Below are 14,836 nucleotides of genomic sequence, written 5' to 3' on the forward strand. Positions count from 1 at the left end.
GGAAGGGGTGTCCAAGTATCATGCAGGTGATCAATACTATTATTAAGGATGATGATATCCATGGATCAATGCACGTTTGCTTTATCAATCAATGGATCCACTAGCATGTATGTTTGTGCCATCATTGGACAAGTCAAGTTTGTTTCAATTATGGAGAATTTGTGCTTTTAAATGTTGTTCATGCTATGCACTATGATTCGACATCAATGTCAATCATCTCTTACCTGAATCATCGATATCAAACCTTGGAACTTGTTTGGTCGATCATATGTAAAATCTGGTTATCGACCAAATATCTCTAAGCACTCAGCGTAGTTTCTCAGCTCACAGCTGACGGCATTCAAGTTATACCTGCTTGACGATCTCACACCAACCAGTCTCTTAGCGCTCTTGGCTGGAGCGACTTGAATTATTGATCATAAGTTTGTTTTCTGGTGCCGGTTCAAATTATGTTATTATCCTCCGGGAAGCTATTCGGCTACCAAGTCCACCTGGGCATATAGACTATTTATAGGAGTCTTGCTTCCCAGTCATTGTATCCATACTAAATAGCATTATGTCAGAAACATTCCTAGAAATACATAAGCACGCTCAAGTGCTGCTCAGATGTGAGATTCCAAAGAAAGGGTAGCCCCGGAATGATAAAAGTGTTGGGAAGAGTCCGTGAATTAATTCCGACACGTGCATGGCCATGGCAATATTATTTACTCGATAATCCTTTAGCATTTGATTGACTGGGATTCGAGTGCATCGGCTAGTGCAAAGTATACGAACGTGGCGTCACGGTATGATAAAACTCGAATAAAACTCGAGCGACGTAAGCAAACCTATCACACTAACTGTCAGTGCGGAAGATTTATCAAATCATGATGAGCTCAAGTGCTCGTTATTATCCGTAATGCATGAATCAGTACTCCGTACTTCGTACATAATCTAGTACATCAACATTGGAACCTTGTGAGTATAGTGATTGATCGTACGGAGAGCGAAGGATCCCTGCGTATAGAACTATTGATATTGGGCAGGAGTCTACCGCTCGGTGCTTCTCAACTGGCCTGGGTCCACTGGTCTACGTAGAGATTAATGCCAACTGGTGTTCTCCTTCCAAACACGTCTCACGAAAAGACCCAGGCATTTGAGATCGGAATACTCGTATTCGGATCATTCAAGAGACTCAATGGACCCAACATCCACGACCTCCGCTTTCGCGCGTGAATCTAACGACAATACACGCGTCTCTTCAGGGGCGGAATAGACCTCGGGAGTGAGTCTCCGTAAGGCCGAGTATGTAAGGCCCCTGGAGGACAAAGGATGACTAAGGTTCAATTAATTTGAAACCGCGTCTCCAGCGTGAGTACTCCGTAGGAACTCCGTATAGCCTTGCCGTGTACTCCGTGCTTCGTCCTAGGGATGCTTTACAACATTTGAAAGTGCGCGGAAATCATCGCGGCTCATATACCCGCGGTCCAATACAGGGGCCGATATTGATTCAATGGTTTGTTGTGCCAAAAAAAAATTGGATCAATCCATTTCAGACGGTGTCCACATGGGGTTTCCTACTTGACTCCGCACAAGGGAAGTGGATGGCCCCGGGGGGGGGGGGGGCACAGCCTTGTAGCGTTAGGATTTGACCTGGACAAAGTTTCGAAGGATTGAATATTTCACTTTCCAGGTGGGAATCAATGGAAAAACATAGGATCCCTAAAGTATATTAGAATCAGATAAAAAAAAAAAAGGGTATTGAGATTCTACATGAAATTTCCTCTTACCAGTACTTTTCCCCCTTTAGATCTCAATTAATACGGAGAAAATTCAATTGTTCTAGAAATAAAATTGATTCCAAATTCCCTTACATTATCAAATATCAAAATCGTTTGTTGAGGTGTCAAGCTTAACCACTAGTCCCCCTTGGTGGTTAGCTTGGAGGCTAGTTTCTACATATCGGTATCCACTTTCCAGTGCAACTCAACATTTCCAGATCTCCGACTCCCATGTGAGATCGACTCCTTGGAACTTAAGACATGGATCAACTCCTTACTCCGAGTCTGTATCTCGGGCAGTTAATCTAGACTTTTCACGTGCTAGAGACCTCGCCACCGATTCCTGGACCCTGGCAGCCCCGGCATTGTGATAATGCAAATGCCTCACATTCTTCCGTGGGGGGGGGGGCAAAAATTTGCCTTACGAGATACTAACTTCATCTAGTAAAAGGGACATTGGAAAATTTCTACTCCGGAATACGGAGTCAACTGGGGATAAGAGAAAAAAAGATGCATTGACAACCAGAGAGAGTAATATCAGGGGCTCAATGAGAACTAATGATTAGACTTAAACCTAGTAGTGGCAAAACAACCTATCATGTCTCTTCGGAAAATGAAAATTCAGCGCTAAATTCCGAAATAGAAAAAAGCTCCATGAGGATGCTTCCGAAAATCAACGTCTTCTCAACGGTTTCGTTGAGTTATTAAGCGAGTTCCAGAAACTCCAGGGCTCCGACTCAGGAGTCCGCAAATACCTTTCTTACATTGGCCCACCATTAGACTCAAACCCATGGATAGGGGGCCATCCACGTCTAGAAGGTTAGAGGTACTCCAGGGGGCCAATCAATTCCTCATGCAGTTTTTCTGTCAATTAAAAAAAATAAATAATTTTTAAAAAATTTAAATTTTTTCTTTATTATGAAAAAGGGGCCTGCTTTTTTCTCAAATTCTTGTATTTTGAACAACTGACTTAGATCTTACTGTTCTTCATAGAACAAGAAAAATCAAGTTATGGCTTCTTCTACAATCCAGACCGTGGACCCTGTCATTCAATTGAAGGGAGACACTAAGGTAATTCATTCTTCTAGTATAACCCTCAATGATTTATATAATACTAACTTCAAACAAAGGCAAAGGATATCACTTATGGCTTCTTGAGAGACAAGGTCCCAGCTCATTGCTTTGAGCGTTCGGCTCTTAAGTCATTTGCCTATCTATTCCGTGATTTTGTCTATGCTGGTATCTTGGTATGGCTTGCTCTCAAGATTGATCTCCTGCCTACACCCGCCCTCCGGGCTACTGCTTGGGTTCTCTATACATTCTTCCAAGGATGTGTTGGTACCGGCATGTGGATCATTGGTCACGAGTGTGGTCACGGAGCTTTCTCGCAATACTCTAAGCTCAACGATGTTGTCGGATGGGCCATTCATTCGCTCTTGATGGTTCCCTTCTTCTCATGGAAGATTACCCATGCCAGACATCACCGTTACCACGGCCACATGGACAAGGATGTGGTTTTCGTCCCATTTACTGAATCTGAACTTGCGAAGAAAGAGCCTACTTTGCTCAGCAAGTTCCAGGAGCTGGTTGAGGAAACCCCTCTCTACCACGCCGTCACCCTGCTCGGACACCAAGTTCTCGGATGGCAATTGTACATGTTCTTCAATGTCAGCGCTGGACCCAAGAGTCTTCCCGAGAAGGGAACCCCCGCCAAGATGTTCCGTAACAGCCATTTCGACCCTCTGGGCTCCCTGTTCACTGGTGCGCAAGCGCATCTGATCGCCATTACCGACCTGGGTCTCTTGATGGTTGCAGGTGCTCTTTACTACTTCGGTACTCAGATTGGTTTCTGGAAGGTTGCTCTGCTCTACGTCGTGCCCTACTTCTGGGTTCACCACTGGTTGGTGGCTATTACCTACCTGCACCACACTCACCCCACCGTCCCTCACTACGACGACAAGGCCTGGACCTTCGTCAAGGGAGCTCTTTGCACTGTCGACAGACGCTTTGGCTTCATTGGACGCCACTTCTTCCACGAGATTATCGACTACCATGTCATCCACCACCTCTTCCCCAGAATTCCCTTCTACCACGCTGAGGAGGCCACCAACGCCATTGTTCCTTACCTCGGCGACCAATACCGTCTTGAGGAGGAGATGTTCCTGAAGTCATTGGTGGATACCTTCAACACCTGCAAGGTTGTGCATGACCCTGATTCCGAGGGTGCTCTGCACTGGAAGCTTTCGCAGAAGGCGGAGAAGAAGAGCAACTAGGTCACTTTACAGACCTGATAGACTTGCCTTGTTGTACGATTTGCTTTTTTGTATATTTAGAGATCTCCGATAGACTAGAGGATAGATATCCCCATTCATAGCCCAAGTGCATGCATTCAAAATTCGAGCATTGAACATTGAACATCGTGATCTTCTGTCATTTACTCCGTATAGACCAATCCAATATGATAGGAACTTTAGATCTTTGATCTTATCTTTTCCGTTTGAAGTCTGGGTCTGGCACGGACAAGGCGCCCAATTAAAGTACCTATCATTGATCCAAAAATAACATGTCCAGGTGCCTGCCCTATGCATACCATCATCCTAACACGACTGTCCATCTTTGATCAAGCAGCTATATACAGCCCCAGATCATTACAAAATGTGTGGAAACGGAATCCCTGTCACTTTAAGATGATACACATACGCAAGAATATCGGCGTATGATTGTTCGGCAGTCTTCATTTCCTACGACTCCGTCCCATCGCCAAACATCACTCCAAGTCCTAGGTATAAGTTTCCTTAGGCTGATATGTGAATGCAAAGGCCTCAGTTTGAATGCTCTCTTATCTTAAAATGCTTCCCGATTTGTTCTAGTCACTGGCAGCTAATAAAACTAGTTTAGGCAGCATCGCGATTACGTATACCCACATGCAGTCAACAAAGCCGCCAACGAACTTCAAGTTCGTAGGAATCGACAATTGTAAAATTTCTTTTCACTCAAACTGTTTAACTCGTGGATATATGCCAGTGCACTGTTTCAACCGCAATGATGGACGACTCGGAACTCATGGATATACACCAGTGCATGCATATGTGTACGTACATGTGTCCCGACTCGACCAGAATGATGGACGAGGTCATTGAATACGTGCTAGACTCGATTTCCTACCTCCCCATCATGCAAGTGTTGGCAGGGTCCCTCGCAATATTCACTCTCTACATTTGTGCCCGAATCAACGGCACGTCAGAGTCTCGAATCAAATACTACTATCGCATCGGCCTTTTCAGTGGTCTTGGTCTCCTACTCCTACTCATAAACCTTGCGTTTTTCAGTCACGGGTATATCGTCGAAGTCGACTTTGGCAATCCACCAACTGTAGCCCTTCTAGTCCTCGGCTTTGCAGTATTTTGGTTTTTCGTGGGCGCGTTTTTCTTCAACCAGGAACATGAATCAAGGAAATTCGTGAGCGATGCAGATATCTCTCGCTTACATCGTGCGAGAACCAAGGAATCTGCCGATGATTTGAATGAAAGAATTCGCACAGAGCTCGAGATTGAGTTCCTTGAAGAGATGTTACGTACTCGTCGTGAGAAACTCGAAGGGCTGAAGTAGCTTTCGCCCCCACTGGAACGGGAGGGTCTTGCTGCCTGGTAAATGGAAACGGGGCGCAGATTTTAGGGGCCCGACTAAAAATCAGAGAACGAACAACTCGAGCCTCGAAGTTGTTGCCCCGTCAATGCCGTCATGCGGCTATGCCATTTTGCCCTGGTGCCCGTAGGGCGTTCATGGACCCATGTTTGGGGCTAATTCTGAGACCGCTTTCAACACCGCCTTTACATGTTATCTGAACTTGACGTGGTTGAATCTGATGTGCTGTTTCTCTCTCAAAAAAAGAGCATATGTAGTTAGAATGGTGGTCTGATCTGCGGACATTTATCTTGAATATCAAATTTTTGAAGTGATAATGTAACCTTTGGAGTAATTACCTGAGACAAAATCGTTTCATGGGTTATATTCAAGGCACGAAATGCCCATCTTGATACCAAGCTTAACCTTGGAATCTTAGTTAGTCCTGCGACTCACCAAAAAGTTTGGAGCAGAGCTTTGGAATTGACAAAGGCTCTTTTTTATTGCATTTTTGCGCCTTTTTTCCTGCTATATTATGGATGTACACCGGGCAATCTTCCTGTCGCTAGCGTGACACCTTCCGTAGTCTCCCGACATCTTGGAGGCACTGCCCACTGCAGGTGGCCGATGAGGTCATTCAAATACACCATTGGGATATTTAAGTGCTTGTCATCTTCCACTATTTCCCACATCATTCACACACACTCACTCCGAGATCTCTCGGATTTCGAAATATATAAAAATGTACTACAATGAGTTCCCCCGCGACGATGAGCCCGTCTTCCGCCGTGCCTTCCTGATATTTGCCACAACCCTTGAGGTTTTCTTCACAACCATTGGCCCAATTATGCTAGCTGTTTTGGCTGCCTTTGCGATCATCGTCCTCATTGTGCTCTTCATTGTGAACCTTTTCACTGCTCTGAGACCCAAAAAAATACCATCAAAGCCTACACAATCCTCATCGATATCAAAGCCCTCATCAAGCGATGTGGATGAGAAGAAACGCGTGGAGATTGAGATTGAATTTCTCAGTGAATTGATGAAGTCTCGACAGGAGAGATTGAAGCAGTTGTCCAAGAGCGAATAAGTATTCTTTACTTCTTTGCTTGCTATCCAGGACAATCCGACGATACAAGGCTTTGTTCAACAGGGCTTGAATGAATATCAACTTCAGGTATTGATCGGATCTTATTCCAAGGTTCCTCCTTGACCTATCAGTTGATACGCCCTGGAGGGTGAAACATAGACGACAGTCCTGCAGGAGCACAGCCTTGGGAATTCCTGAATCCTTTAACTTGAAATCTGAACATCTGAAGGCTTCCAAATTTCCAGTTTTCAAGTTATAAGGCTCAACCTTGGAAGTAATCAAGGGGTCCTTCCGGCGAGGCTGTAACACTGGACAAACTCAGCCCCAAGCCGCGAATTTCCAAATGGACCAAGTCAGATTCACAATATACACTGCATATGCATGTTTCTATATTTTATAAGACATTCAAATATTTGAACCTCCTACTCCTAGCAAAATTCTCTGTTGACTCGTATACATTTCCCAGAATGAGTCAAGTACGTAGTGTGCGGGGTTGAAGCGAATCATTGATCGGGTTTTTCTAGCCTTGTTCCACGTCGCTTCTTTCTATTAATATAATTTGTGGAATTAGATAAACGAGTAAACGAAGGCCTAGAGCTTCAAAAATGTCGGTTAAAACCTACTAGTTACGAGCTAAAGGCTGCAGCATTTTGAAATCTGAGACATTGATAAGCTGATTCTAAACCAGTTGACGTGAAATTGTGAATATGTGAATATCTCAGTGATGAATATGATAACCACCACATACAATGAGACAGGTATAGAAACAAGGAAAAAACAAATCATATTCCTGCTAAATAAAATGAGGAGTAATTTTTCCAAATTCAACTAAATTATACTAGCGGGAGGACGCGTCAGTTACTGGGTCATCCAAAGGGAGACGAATTCTGGATCGGAGCTCCCCCACCGGCGCACATCCGAACTATACATAGCTCTAAGAATCATGGTTTCAGCCCAACCTCTGTGAATGTACACGTTGTACGATTCATCTATCGCACAAAACTGAAAGATGGCGTCCAATCCTATGGGACTAGCAAATAAGAAGTGTGATTATTTTTATCTCTTGAAAAATGACGTTGTAGGCAAGTTGACTTGAAAAGATAACATTTTTCATTAGAAATAAGAATAAGCTGGTAGTGACCGCCAGACAGCACGCGCGGCTTCTCAAATTCAACAGCTTTTAAGCATCAATCATAATCATCTGCACACATTTTGGAGCATTGATTCAAACATTCATCCAGAGTGTACTCCATACATTTTTCTCATGAACACCACCTGACAGAAGCGCGACGCAATTCCCGATCCATATGGGGCCTGTTAGTGCGATAGACCGGGATCCACCACATTGGCAGGCGAGACCGCAGATGTAGCTAAACCGGACTTGTCAAACTGTGTCTAAATGGAACGGCGGCGAAAGTTATGTCCGACACGGCGGCACGGTTCACGGGAAACCTGATCAGTGCGAAGAAGCCACGAATGCTCAGCATTAGTTGGGGCCCATGCAGCCAGGGAAGGGTTCGGGGGACGGTAGTTCTCTGCTATATGTTAGTGAATCGTTCGATCATCGGTCTGAAACTGATGATCATCCTGTTGAAATTGCACAGACCTTCATTCCCGGGTGAGTGACGCATGTCATTGTTCTCTTTCTGATATCCCGCTGCCGGGGACCACGCTGGCTCGTCCCACCAATACTGATACTCGCCATTCGGCTTTCGAGCCACAGTAGATGAATCCCGAGCTGTAGCGGAGTCATTGACGGTGTCCACTGTTAGGTGGGCCAACTCGGTTGTCAAAGAAGGATTTTCTCCCATTGGGCTTGGGTCCATGACGAAGGTGCGTCCCGTAGAGTGATTTGCCGCGTAGGATGAGCCGTGAGCTTCATCATCACGTTCGGTTTTGATATTGTCGTGCTCGGTTTTGATACATCCGTCTCCTCCTGAACTGTTAGGAGGTGCTGTAGAGTTTGATGCGGTTCGATCGTAGCCTGGTTCAGCTTTTGCTTCATCTTTCACGTCCAAATCGTTGCGATTGTTGGCAAGTCTACGTTGATCGATAGCAGCCAGAGCAGCCAAAACCTCCTCCTCCCCCAGCATGATCATTGTGGGCGGGAATCGGATCATTTTGAGGTTAGAGGGGGCATATCAGACCGGAGGGTGATGTCGAAGTATGTAGAAAGCACAGAGGAGGGTAAAGAGAGTCGTGGAGAGAGGCAGTCACACCTCACTTCGCTGAGTCGTTACATTATCAGATAAGAGTATTACTCTAAAAAGAGACATTCTTCTAGATATATTAATATATATGTAATTTTTCCAGATGAAATTGATAGAACAAATTGAAATCTGAAGAAGTTGAAGTATTAATAGCAATCTAGTCGGGACACTAATAGTAAATAGTACTAACCCATACTAATAGTATCTGGGACTCCGCCCCTCTTATCCTTTTTTTCCTGCTTCTTCTACTTTCTCCTTCTAATTACTTGAATCCTTGACTTCTCTGCTTCTTCTTAACCTGATCGGATCATGCCTCCGTTGCGTTTGCCATCCCCGCCATAATTCGTTGGCCTTTTTCAATTTGATCCACCCCCTTTCCCGCCCTTCTTCCTCTTCCCCTCTCGAGGTCAACAACTCCTCCCCCAAAAATCTAGCTTCGGTCGCCCATCATGAATGGGGATCTTAGTCTATCCCAGTCCTTGGGAGGACTTCGGATAGCAAATCCAGACGATTCGCCGCTTCCATCAGAGGACGCGACCGCTGGTTCGATGGAATCTGGTCCATCCGGCCAACCGGACGGTTCGGTATCAACACATCCACAGATTCCCGCGCCGATTGAGGAAGCTCCTACGGCATTTCCTCCTGCACCTGTCGATGCACCTGTACCCGACAATCGCTCGTCCGTCATCTATTCATTTCCTGATCTCCCACAGCCATCGGGTCCCTATCAGCCCTACTCGACTCATCCACACTCTACTCCGCCGAATCCATCCCGCCCCCTTTCCTCTGTCTACGTCAACGGATCTTCCTCCGTTTTGCCCCGAGATAACTCATATCGCATGCGAACAGACTCTGGGGCTTCATCCACATCAACGTCGCACTCACGAAAGGACGCTCGGGGTGTTGCCGCAGCCCTACAAGCAGGTGTACCTGTCCGGGATAACTCTCATAGCGACCGTTCCTATCGAACAACTCACATTCCGGCCAATGGACCGGCTGTAATGCGTCAGTCGTCCAGAGCACACGCCCGAGGAACCGGCCAACCACCAATGTCTCGAGGTCCCTACGGTATGGAGAACGGCCCACCACATAATAGCGAGGATTGGCAGGAGCGCGGTGCTGCGGTCTCAGTAAGACAGGAAGTGGACGCCAACGGGAAGACTGTCTCGCGATACGTCAAGAAAGGTGTCCGGGATTTCTCGTTTGGAAACACTTTAGGAGAAGGATCATACAGTACAGTGGCATTTGCGACAGATCGACAGACATTGAAAGAGTATGCGATCAAGATACTGGACAAGCGACACATCATCAAGGAGAAGAAGGTGAAATACGTCAATATTGAGAAGGACACATTGAACCGTCTGACCGACCATCCGGGTATCGTGCGACTCTACTATACTTTCCAGGATGAGCGCTCTTTATATTTTGTTCTGGATCTGTGCAAGGGTGGTGAGCTTCTAGGTGTTCTCAAGCGGATGACCACCTTCGATGAAGAGTGCACCAAGTTCTACGGTGCGCAGATCTTGGACACAATAGATTATATGCACAAGCGCGGTGTGATCCATCGAGATCTGAAACCCGAGAACGTCTTACTTGACCATCAGATGCACGTCAAGATTACCGATTTCGGTACAGCAAAGATACTCAAATCCTCACCACGGCCAACCGATAGCACCAGCTCAATCCCGCCCCTTGATTCCCCAGACTTCCCAGAGGAAGAGCGAGCTAGCTCTTTTGTTGGCACAGCAGAGTATGTCAGCCCTGAATTGCTGACGGAAAAGAATGCCTGCAAGGCAAGTGACCTGTGGGCATTCGGCTGCATCATTTACCAGTTATTGGTCGGCCGCCCACCTTTCAAAGCCGCAAATGAATACCTAACATTCCAAAAAATTGTGGCCTTGGACTATGAATTTCCCATCGGATTCCCTTCTGTTGCTCGTGACCTGGTCGAGCGTCTTCTTGTACTTGAGCCCGCCCGACGGTTGCAAATCGAGCACATCAAAAACCACGAATTCTTTGCCGGCATTACCTGGGGACCTGAGCTGTGGAAGCAGAAGGCTCCTCGTCTTAAGGCTTATCAGCCACCTCCTCGTGAGCCCATCAAACTCAATGGCGACAGCAGCGAAAGCTTTCCTCCCACGATCTCGACGGCTCCTTCTAATGCGCCCAATTCCAGCTCCCGCGCTCTTCCTAGGGTAGTCACAGAGCTGCCTCCGCCAAGCCAGCTGGATATCGAATGGTCGCCAGTGCTGAGTAGATCCAATGAGCGCATTCTGAAATTGGGGAATATGGTTGTGCTTTCATCTCCTGCATCACACAGCCCAACTTCTAGAAATGGCGGCAGTGAACCGGAAGCCCCAAAGAAGTTCTCACGTTTCTTCTCGAGCACAGCAACTAAGAAACGCCAACGGCTGGTTATGGTCACATCCTCTGCAAGAATTATTCTAGCAGCTCCAGGTGGCGATGAAAAGAAGGCGAAACTCGAAATCCCTCTTCTTACATCTGGCACGCATTGGAGGAGCACAACCGATTCCAAGGGTCACTCATCATGGATCGTGGATACAGTAAGTGAATATCTTGTTAAATACATCTTATATGTGTTTTTGTTACTAACTTCAATTCCAGAGGGATAAGCATTTCGTTTTTGAGGACCCTAAGCCATCATCGAGCAACATCGGGGCTACGGCGTTATCAGCACAGGAATGGTTAGATGCACTTGATCGGGCGCGTGAGATGGCTTTGACGCAACAAAGCTCCGGGCCTTACTCCGCCGAAGATGCTTTCCGAGAAATTTCCTCCGGGTTCTCCAGCCATGCCAACACTCTTGACCGCGCTTCAGACCTCCAGAATGAGAACAACGTGCCCCAACCACCGGTACGCAACACTTTGGTCAAACAACAAGCCGATACGGAATCCGTGAAGGGAAAGAAAAGGTTCAGTCGGCGTCACTCTAAGAATGGTCTCGCTGCCGTGTTCTAAGACCGCCGAGCTCCACTCTCGAGAGACTCCCCCTTTTCTTGCCTTACTTCCCCCGGGCGCCCGGACTCTCTTCCGATGACATCCAATCCTGAATATGGCTCTTGCAATTGGTTAGCTTTTTGCTTTATCAGCTTAGTCTCTGAGCTGTTAGCCATTCAACTTGGATATCGACCCGAGAAGTCAAGGTCTCCCACAAGGATGACAGATGTCTCCTTTACATACTGGTTATTTCTTCTGTTTTGCATATTACAATGACAAGCGTGCTTTGTTCGTATAGGGACATGTTTTGCATTTAGAACTGGAGAGGGAGCATGCTTATTTTCCCCCTCTCATCATTGCGTCGCCTGTTGAATAGTTCACTTTTGTGTTTTTCTTTCTTCCCTGACCCTCATTTTCTTGCCTGTTATATATCCCTGCTTCTGCTCCGATCTGATGCATACTCTTTTCTTCTACGTCTGGCGATCTTTATTGAAGACTTCTTTTCTGAGATGTCGATTACTGTCTAGCGTTCTCAGCTACAGTGAAGAAATTTGTTACTGTGCGGTTGTTTCATTGTTATTGCCGAAGAATTCTCTTATTCTCTCTCTCTCTTTATCTCTATCTCTCCTATTGTCCTCAAAAAGTTGGATCAGGACGGTTCTCGGTTATTCTCCATTCCTCTGGATATTTGCTTTGTCTCTTCGGAATCCTTGTTTTGTGGATTGCTCTCATATACCATTTCCTTCCCCTAAGCACCAGTAATTCCTTGGACTGATGCTTACTTCTTTGTGACAATTCTTTTTATTTTCTCTACCCTCTTCTTATACACACTTGTTTTTCATCTCTCATGTCTCATGGCAGACCTTGTCTCTTATTTCCATTGTGCCCGGATTCAAAAATTGATATACCCGATTCTCATCACATTTTTCTTTCTGAGTAATATGAACAGCTCGCATTATTAATCGAAGTATTAACTGTCCAATCCTGCGTGTACTAGTAGTAACCTTGAAAATCGTCAATTGAATCATATACATCATCAAGTTCAAATTATGTACAGCCAATATGTAGGTTGAAGAATAGAGGAACTGGTATCCCCATTTTTATACATCAAACGCACGGGCAGTGCGCAAATCAAATGAATAGCCAGTCAAGGCGAGATGCGTCCAGCTCATCCACCCAATCAAAAGAGGAATCAAACGTATCGTCATCATTAAGCTCTTGATCGAAAGCTCCCCTCGGTAGAAGTCCATCGACAAGGCCAATAGGCACATTTTCACGTTCTCGGCGCTTTAGATCCTGTTTCTGCCACATAAGTCGAAGAACCCATGCCGCATTGCGGACATTGACACTCGCAACGGCTTGATAGAGGAAGCCGAGCTTCTCAAGAACAAGCGAACGCTGCTCTAAACGTCGACATTCGGCACCGGCAATGAAAGTCGGCCATATGAGACACTTGAAATGGGGGTCTGAGGTAGGAACAGAGCAAATACGGGTTATAAGATCGTGAGAGGCCTGGGAGTGGTCTGAGGGAAGATTAGTGTCGGTCCACGGAGGTGAGTATCCTTCTCGGGCTCTTGAGAGGACACGACTAGTATAGAGGTAAACGGCGGCTTGGTAAGCACTAGCTAGGGCGATGCGTGGGGAGAGATCATCAAGGAAGAAATATGTTTGCATTTCTCGAGCCCAGGAGACAGGGTCGAAACTTCGGATTCCTTGGAGAAGTTGAGCATATGATTCTCGGGAGAGTGGTTGGCCTTGTTGCATGGAGATTCCCAAAGTTGTGGGTCTAGGAGCTGCGGCTGCGAGCTCAGAGTCAGGATACCATAGTGTGTGGACGAAGAAAATCACTTCGAGAAGGTAGGCCGGACAGCCAACCCAGGACGTTTCCTCGAGACGTTTGAGCATAGCTGGTCCCATGGTTTGAGGGTAAAATGGCTTGGAGAGAGCCCCAGGACGTGCGAGCGTGGATCCCATGATCTCCATGATTAAGCACCCATCTATGGCAACTGCCTCAAGTCCCTGGACAATGCCTTGACCGAGGGTGTTCTCGGGTCGACTTCGTAATAGTTTCTTCGCGCCTTCAATATGATAGCTCCATGCCCCGCTGCCAGACTCGAATAAATCCAAAAGAGCAAGGACGACAATAGCTGCCAAAGTAATATCGTCTTTTTGCGTAGCAGGGTTCGATAGGGCCTTGGATAGCTGATGGAGTGTACGCTGCTTGAATTCCAAGAAATGGTGGTAGGCTTTTGAAGTCGTTTGGCGAGAACTTGTTGGGGTGATCATGTTTTCGATATCCTCGGGTGCCAAAGGAGCGTCGATACTCAAGGGATTATGGGATGACCAAGGCATCATCGAGGAGTCGGAATTCGATACGAGCGAGTAGTGCAAGGCTCCTATAGCCAATATTGCGTGCGCTAGAAGCGGCGAGTGACCAACTAGCGAGATAATATCTCGCCATGGGTTCTTGAGCTGGGGGTAAATCAGGAAATCGTTCGTCATGTACTCGTTATCTGAAAGTAGGCGAGGTTAGCGATGGACTGGGCGTGTATAAAAAGAAAATGTAAAATATAGTAGCAGAATATGCATACAGTGGTTAAGATAGAATCTTGAAGTGTGATTAAAATCTTTCAGCAATGGATCAACCAATCCCCATGGCGCTGGAATATACTCCATCGGTGTACTTCGTGGGACATGAACCATGGCATTTTCCCGCTCATTTAGTAAATTTGAAGCAATAAAGTCTGCCTCGTCAAAAGAACCAAAATATTCCTCAAAGTCTCTTGTATCTAGAACCTCCTGTGTCCAATATGTCTCCGCACTGGCCTGGGGCCCCGAATTTGGAGATGAATCTGTATCAGACGAGGATTCAGGTATAGGAAAGAATCCCGAGTTGATATGGGATACATCTGGTTCGAATGTTTGTGCCATTGCTACTGCTTGATTCTGGTGTTTATCCTTCCCAGAGGACTTCTTCATCTCATCGAAACTGCGACCCATCATTTTGCCTCGACTAGCAACCCCACCCTTGACCCATACCAATGGTTTTTGGTAGCCCAGACATTCTTTCCCCGCATCTCGGCATTTTCGACAGGTGGGCTGGCCATTGTCGCAGATAATGCGACGGCGTCGACATGTATAGCACCCTTTTGTCATGATCGATGGAGATTTGAATTGTAAAATCCGTATAGAATCAG

The 14,836-nt window shown here is 46.2% G+C and overlaps 6 protein-coding genes across 6 annotated transcripts; 4 read left to right on the forward strand and 2 right to left on the reverse strand.

The window, feature by feature from the left end:
* Window positions 1–2,771: 2,771 nt before the first annotated feature.
* On the forward strand, window positions 2,772–4,033 carry N7483_001200 (oleate delta-12 desaturase; the record flags this gene model as incomplete). The annotated part of the gene is made up of 2 exons (XM_057084638.1): window positions 2,772–2,831; window positions 2,891–4,033. 2 exons carry the CDS (start codon window positions 2,772–2,774, stop codon window positions 4,031–4,033), a joined length of 1,203 nt encoding a protein of 400 aa, XP_056950787.1.
* An 847-nt stretch (window positions 4,034–4,880) lies between these two features.
* On the forward strand, window positions 4,881–5,369 carry N7483_001201 (uncharacterized protein; the record flags this gene model as incomplete). Its single annotated transcript, XM_057084639.1, has 1 exon — window positions 4,881–5,369. One exon carries the CDS (start codon window positions 4,881–4,883, stop codon window positions 5,367–5,369), a length of 489 nt encoding a protein of 162 aa, XP_056950788.1.
* A 757-nt stretch (window positions 5,370–6,126) lies between these two features.
* N7483_001202 (uncharacterized protein) lies at window positions 6,127–6,471 on the forward strand (the record flags this gene model as incomplete). The annotated part of the gene is made up of 1 exon (XM_057084640.1): window positions 6,127–6,471. The coding sequence occupies one exon, from the start codon at window positions 6,127–6,129 to the stop codon at window positions 6,469–6,471; it is 345 nt and encodes a 114-aa protein (XP_056950789.1).
* A 1,395-nt stretch (window positions 6,472–7,866) lies between these two features.
* Window positions 7,867–8,591, reverse strand: N7483_001203 (uncharacterized protein; the record flags this gene model as incomplete). Its single annotated transcript, XM_057084641.1, has 2 exons — window positions 7,867–8,006; window positions 8,078–8,591. 2 exons carry the CDS (start codon window positions 8,589–8,591, stop codon window positions 7,867–7,869), a joined length of 654 nt encoding a protein of 217 aa, XP_056950790.1.
* Window positions 8,592–9,130: 539 nt separating this feature from the next.
* Window positions 9,131–11,660, forward strand: N7483_001204 (PDPK1 family serine/threonine-protein kinase; the record flags this gene model as incomplete). The annotated part of the gene is made up of 2 exons (XM_057084642.1): window positions 9,131–11,245; window positions 11,307–11,660. The coding sequence occupies 2 exons, from the start codon at window positions 9,131–9,133 to the stop codon at window positions 11,658–11,660; spliced, it is 2,469 nt and encodes an 822-aa protein (XP_056950791.1).
* Window positions 11,661–12,770: 1,110 nt separating this feature from the next.
* N7483_001205 (Zn(II)2Cys6 transcription factor) lies at window positions 12,771–14,795 on the reverse strand (the record flags this gene model as incomplete). Its single annotated transcript, XM_057084643.1, has 2 exons — window positions 12,771–14,152; window positions 14,231–14,795. The coding sequence occupies 2 exons, from the start codon at window positions 14,793–14,795 to the stop codon at window positions 12,771–12,773; spliced, it is 1,947 nt and encodes a 648-aa protein (XP_056950792.1).
* Window positions 14,796–14,836: the final 41 nt, after the last annotated feature.

This window comes from Penicillium malachiteum, assembly GCF_028827825.1.
Source record: "Penicillium malachiteum strain IBT 17515 chromosome Unknown utg000001l:1.0-8184562.0:1.0-8186909.0, whole genome shotgun sequence".
Classification (NCBI taxonomy): Eukaryota; Fungi; Ascomycota; class Eurotiomycetes; order Eurotiales; family Aspergillaceae; genus Penicillium; species Penicillium malachiteum.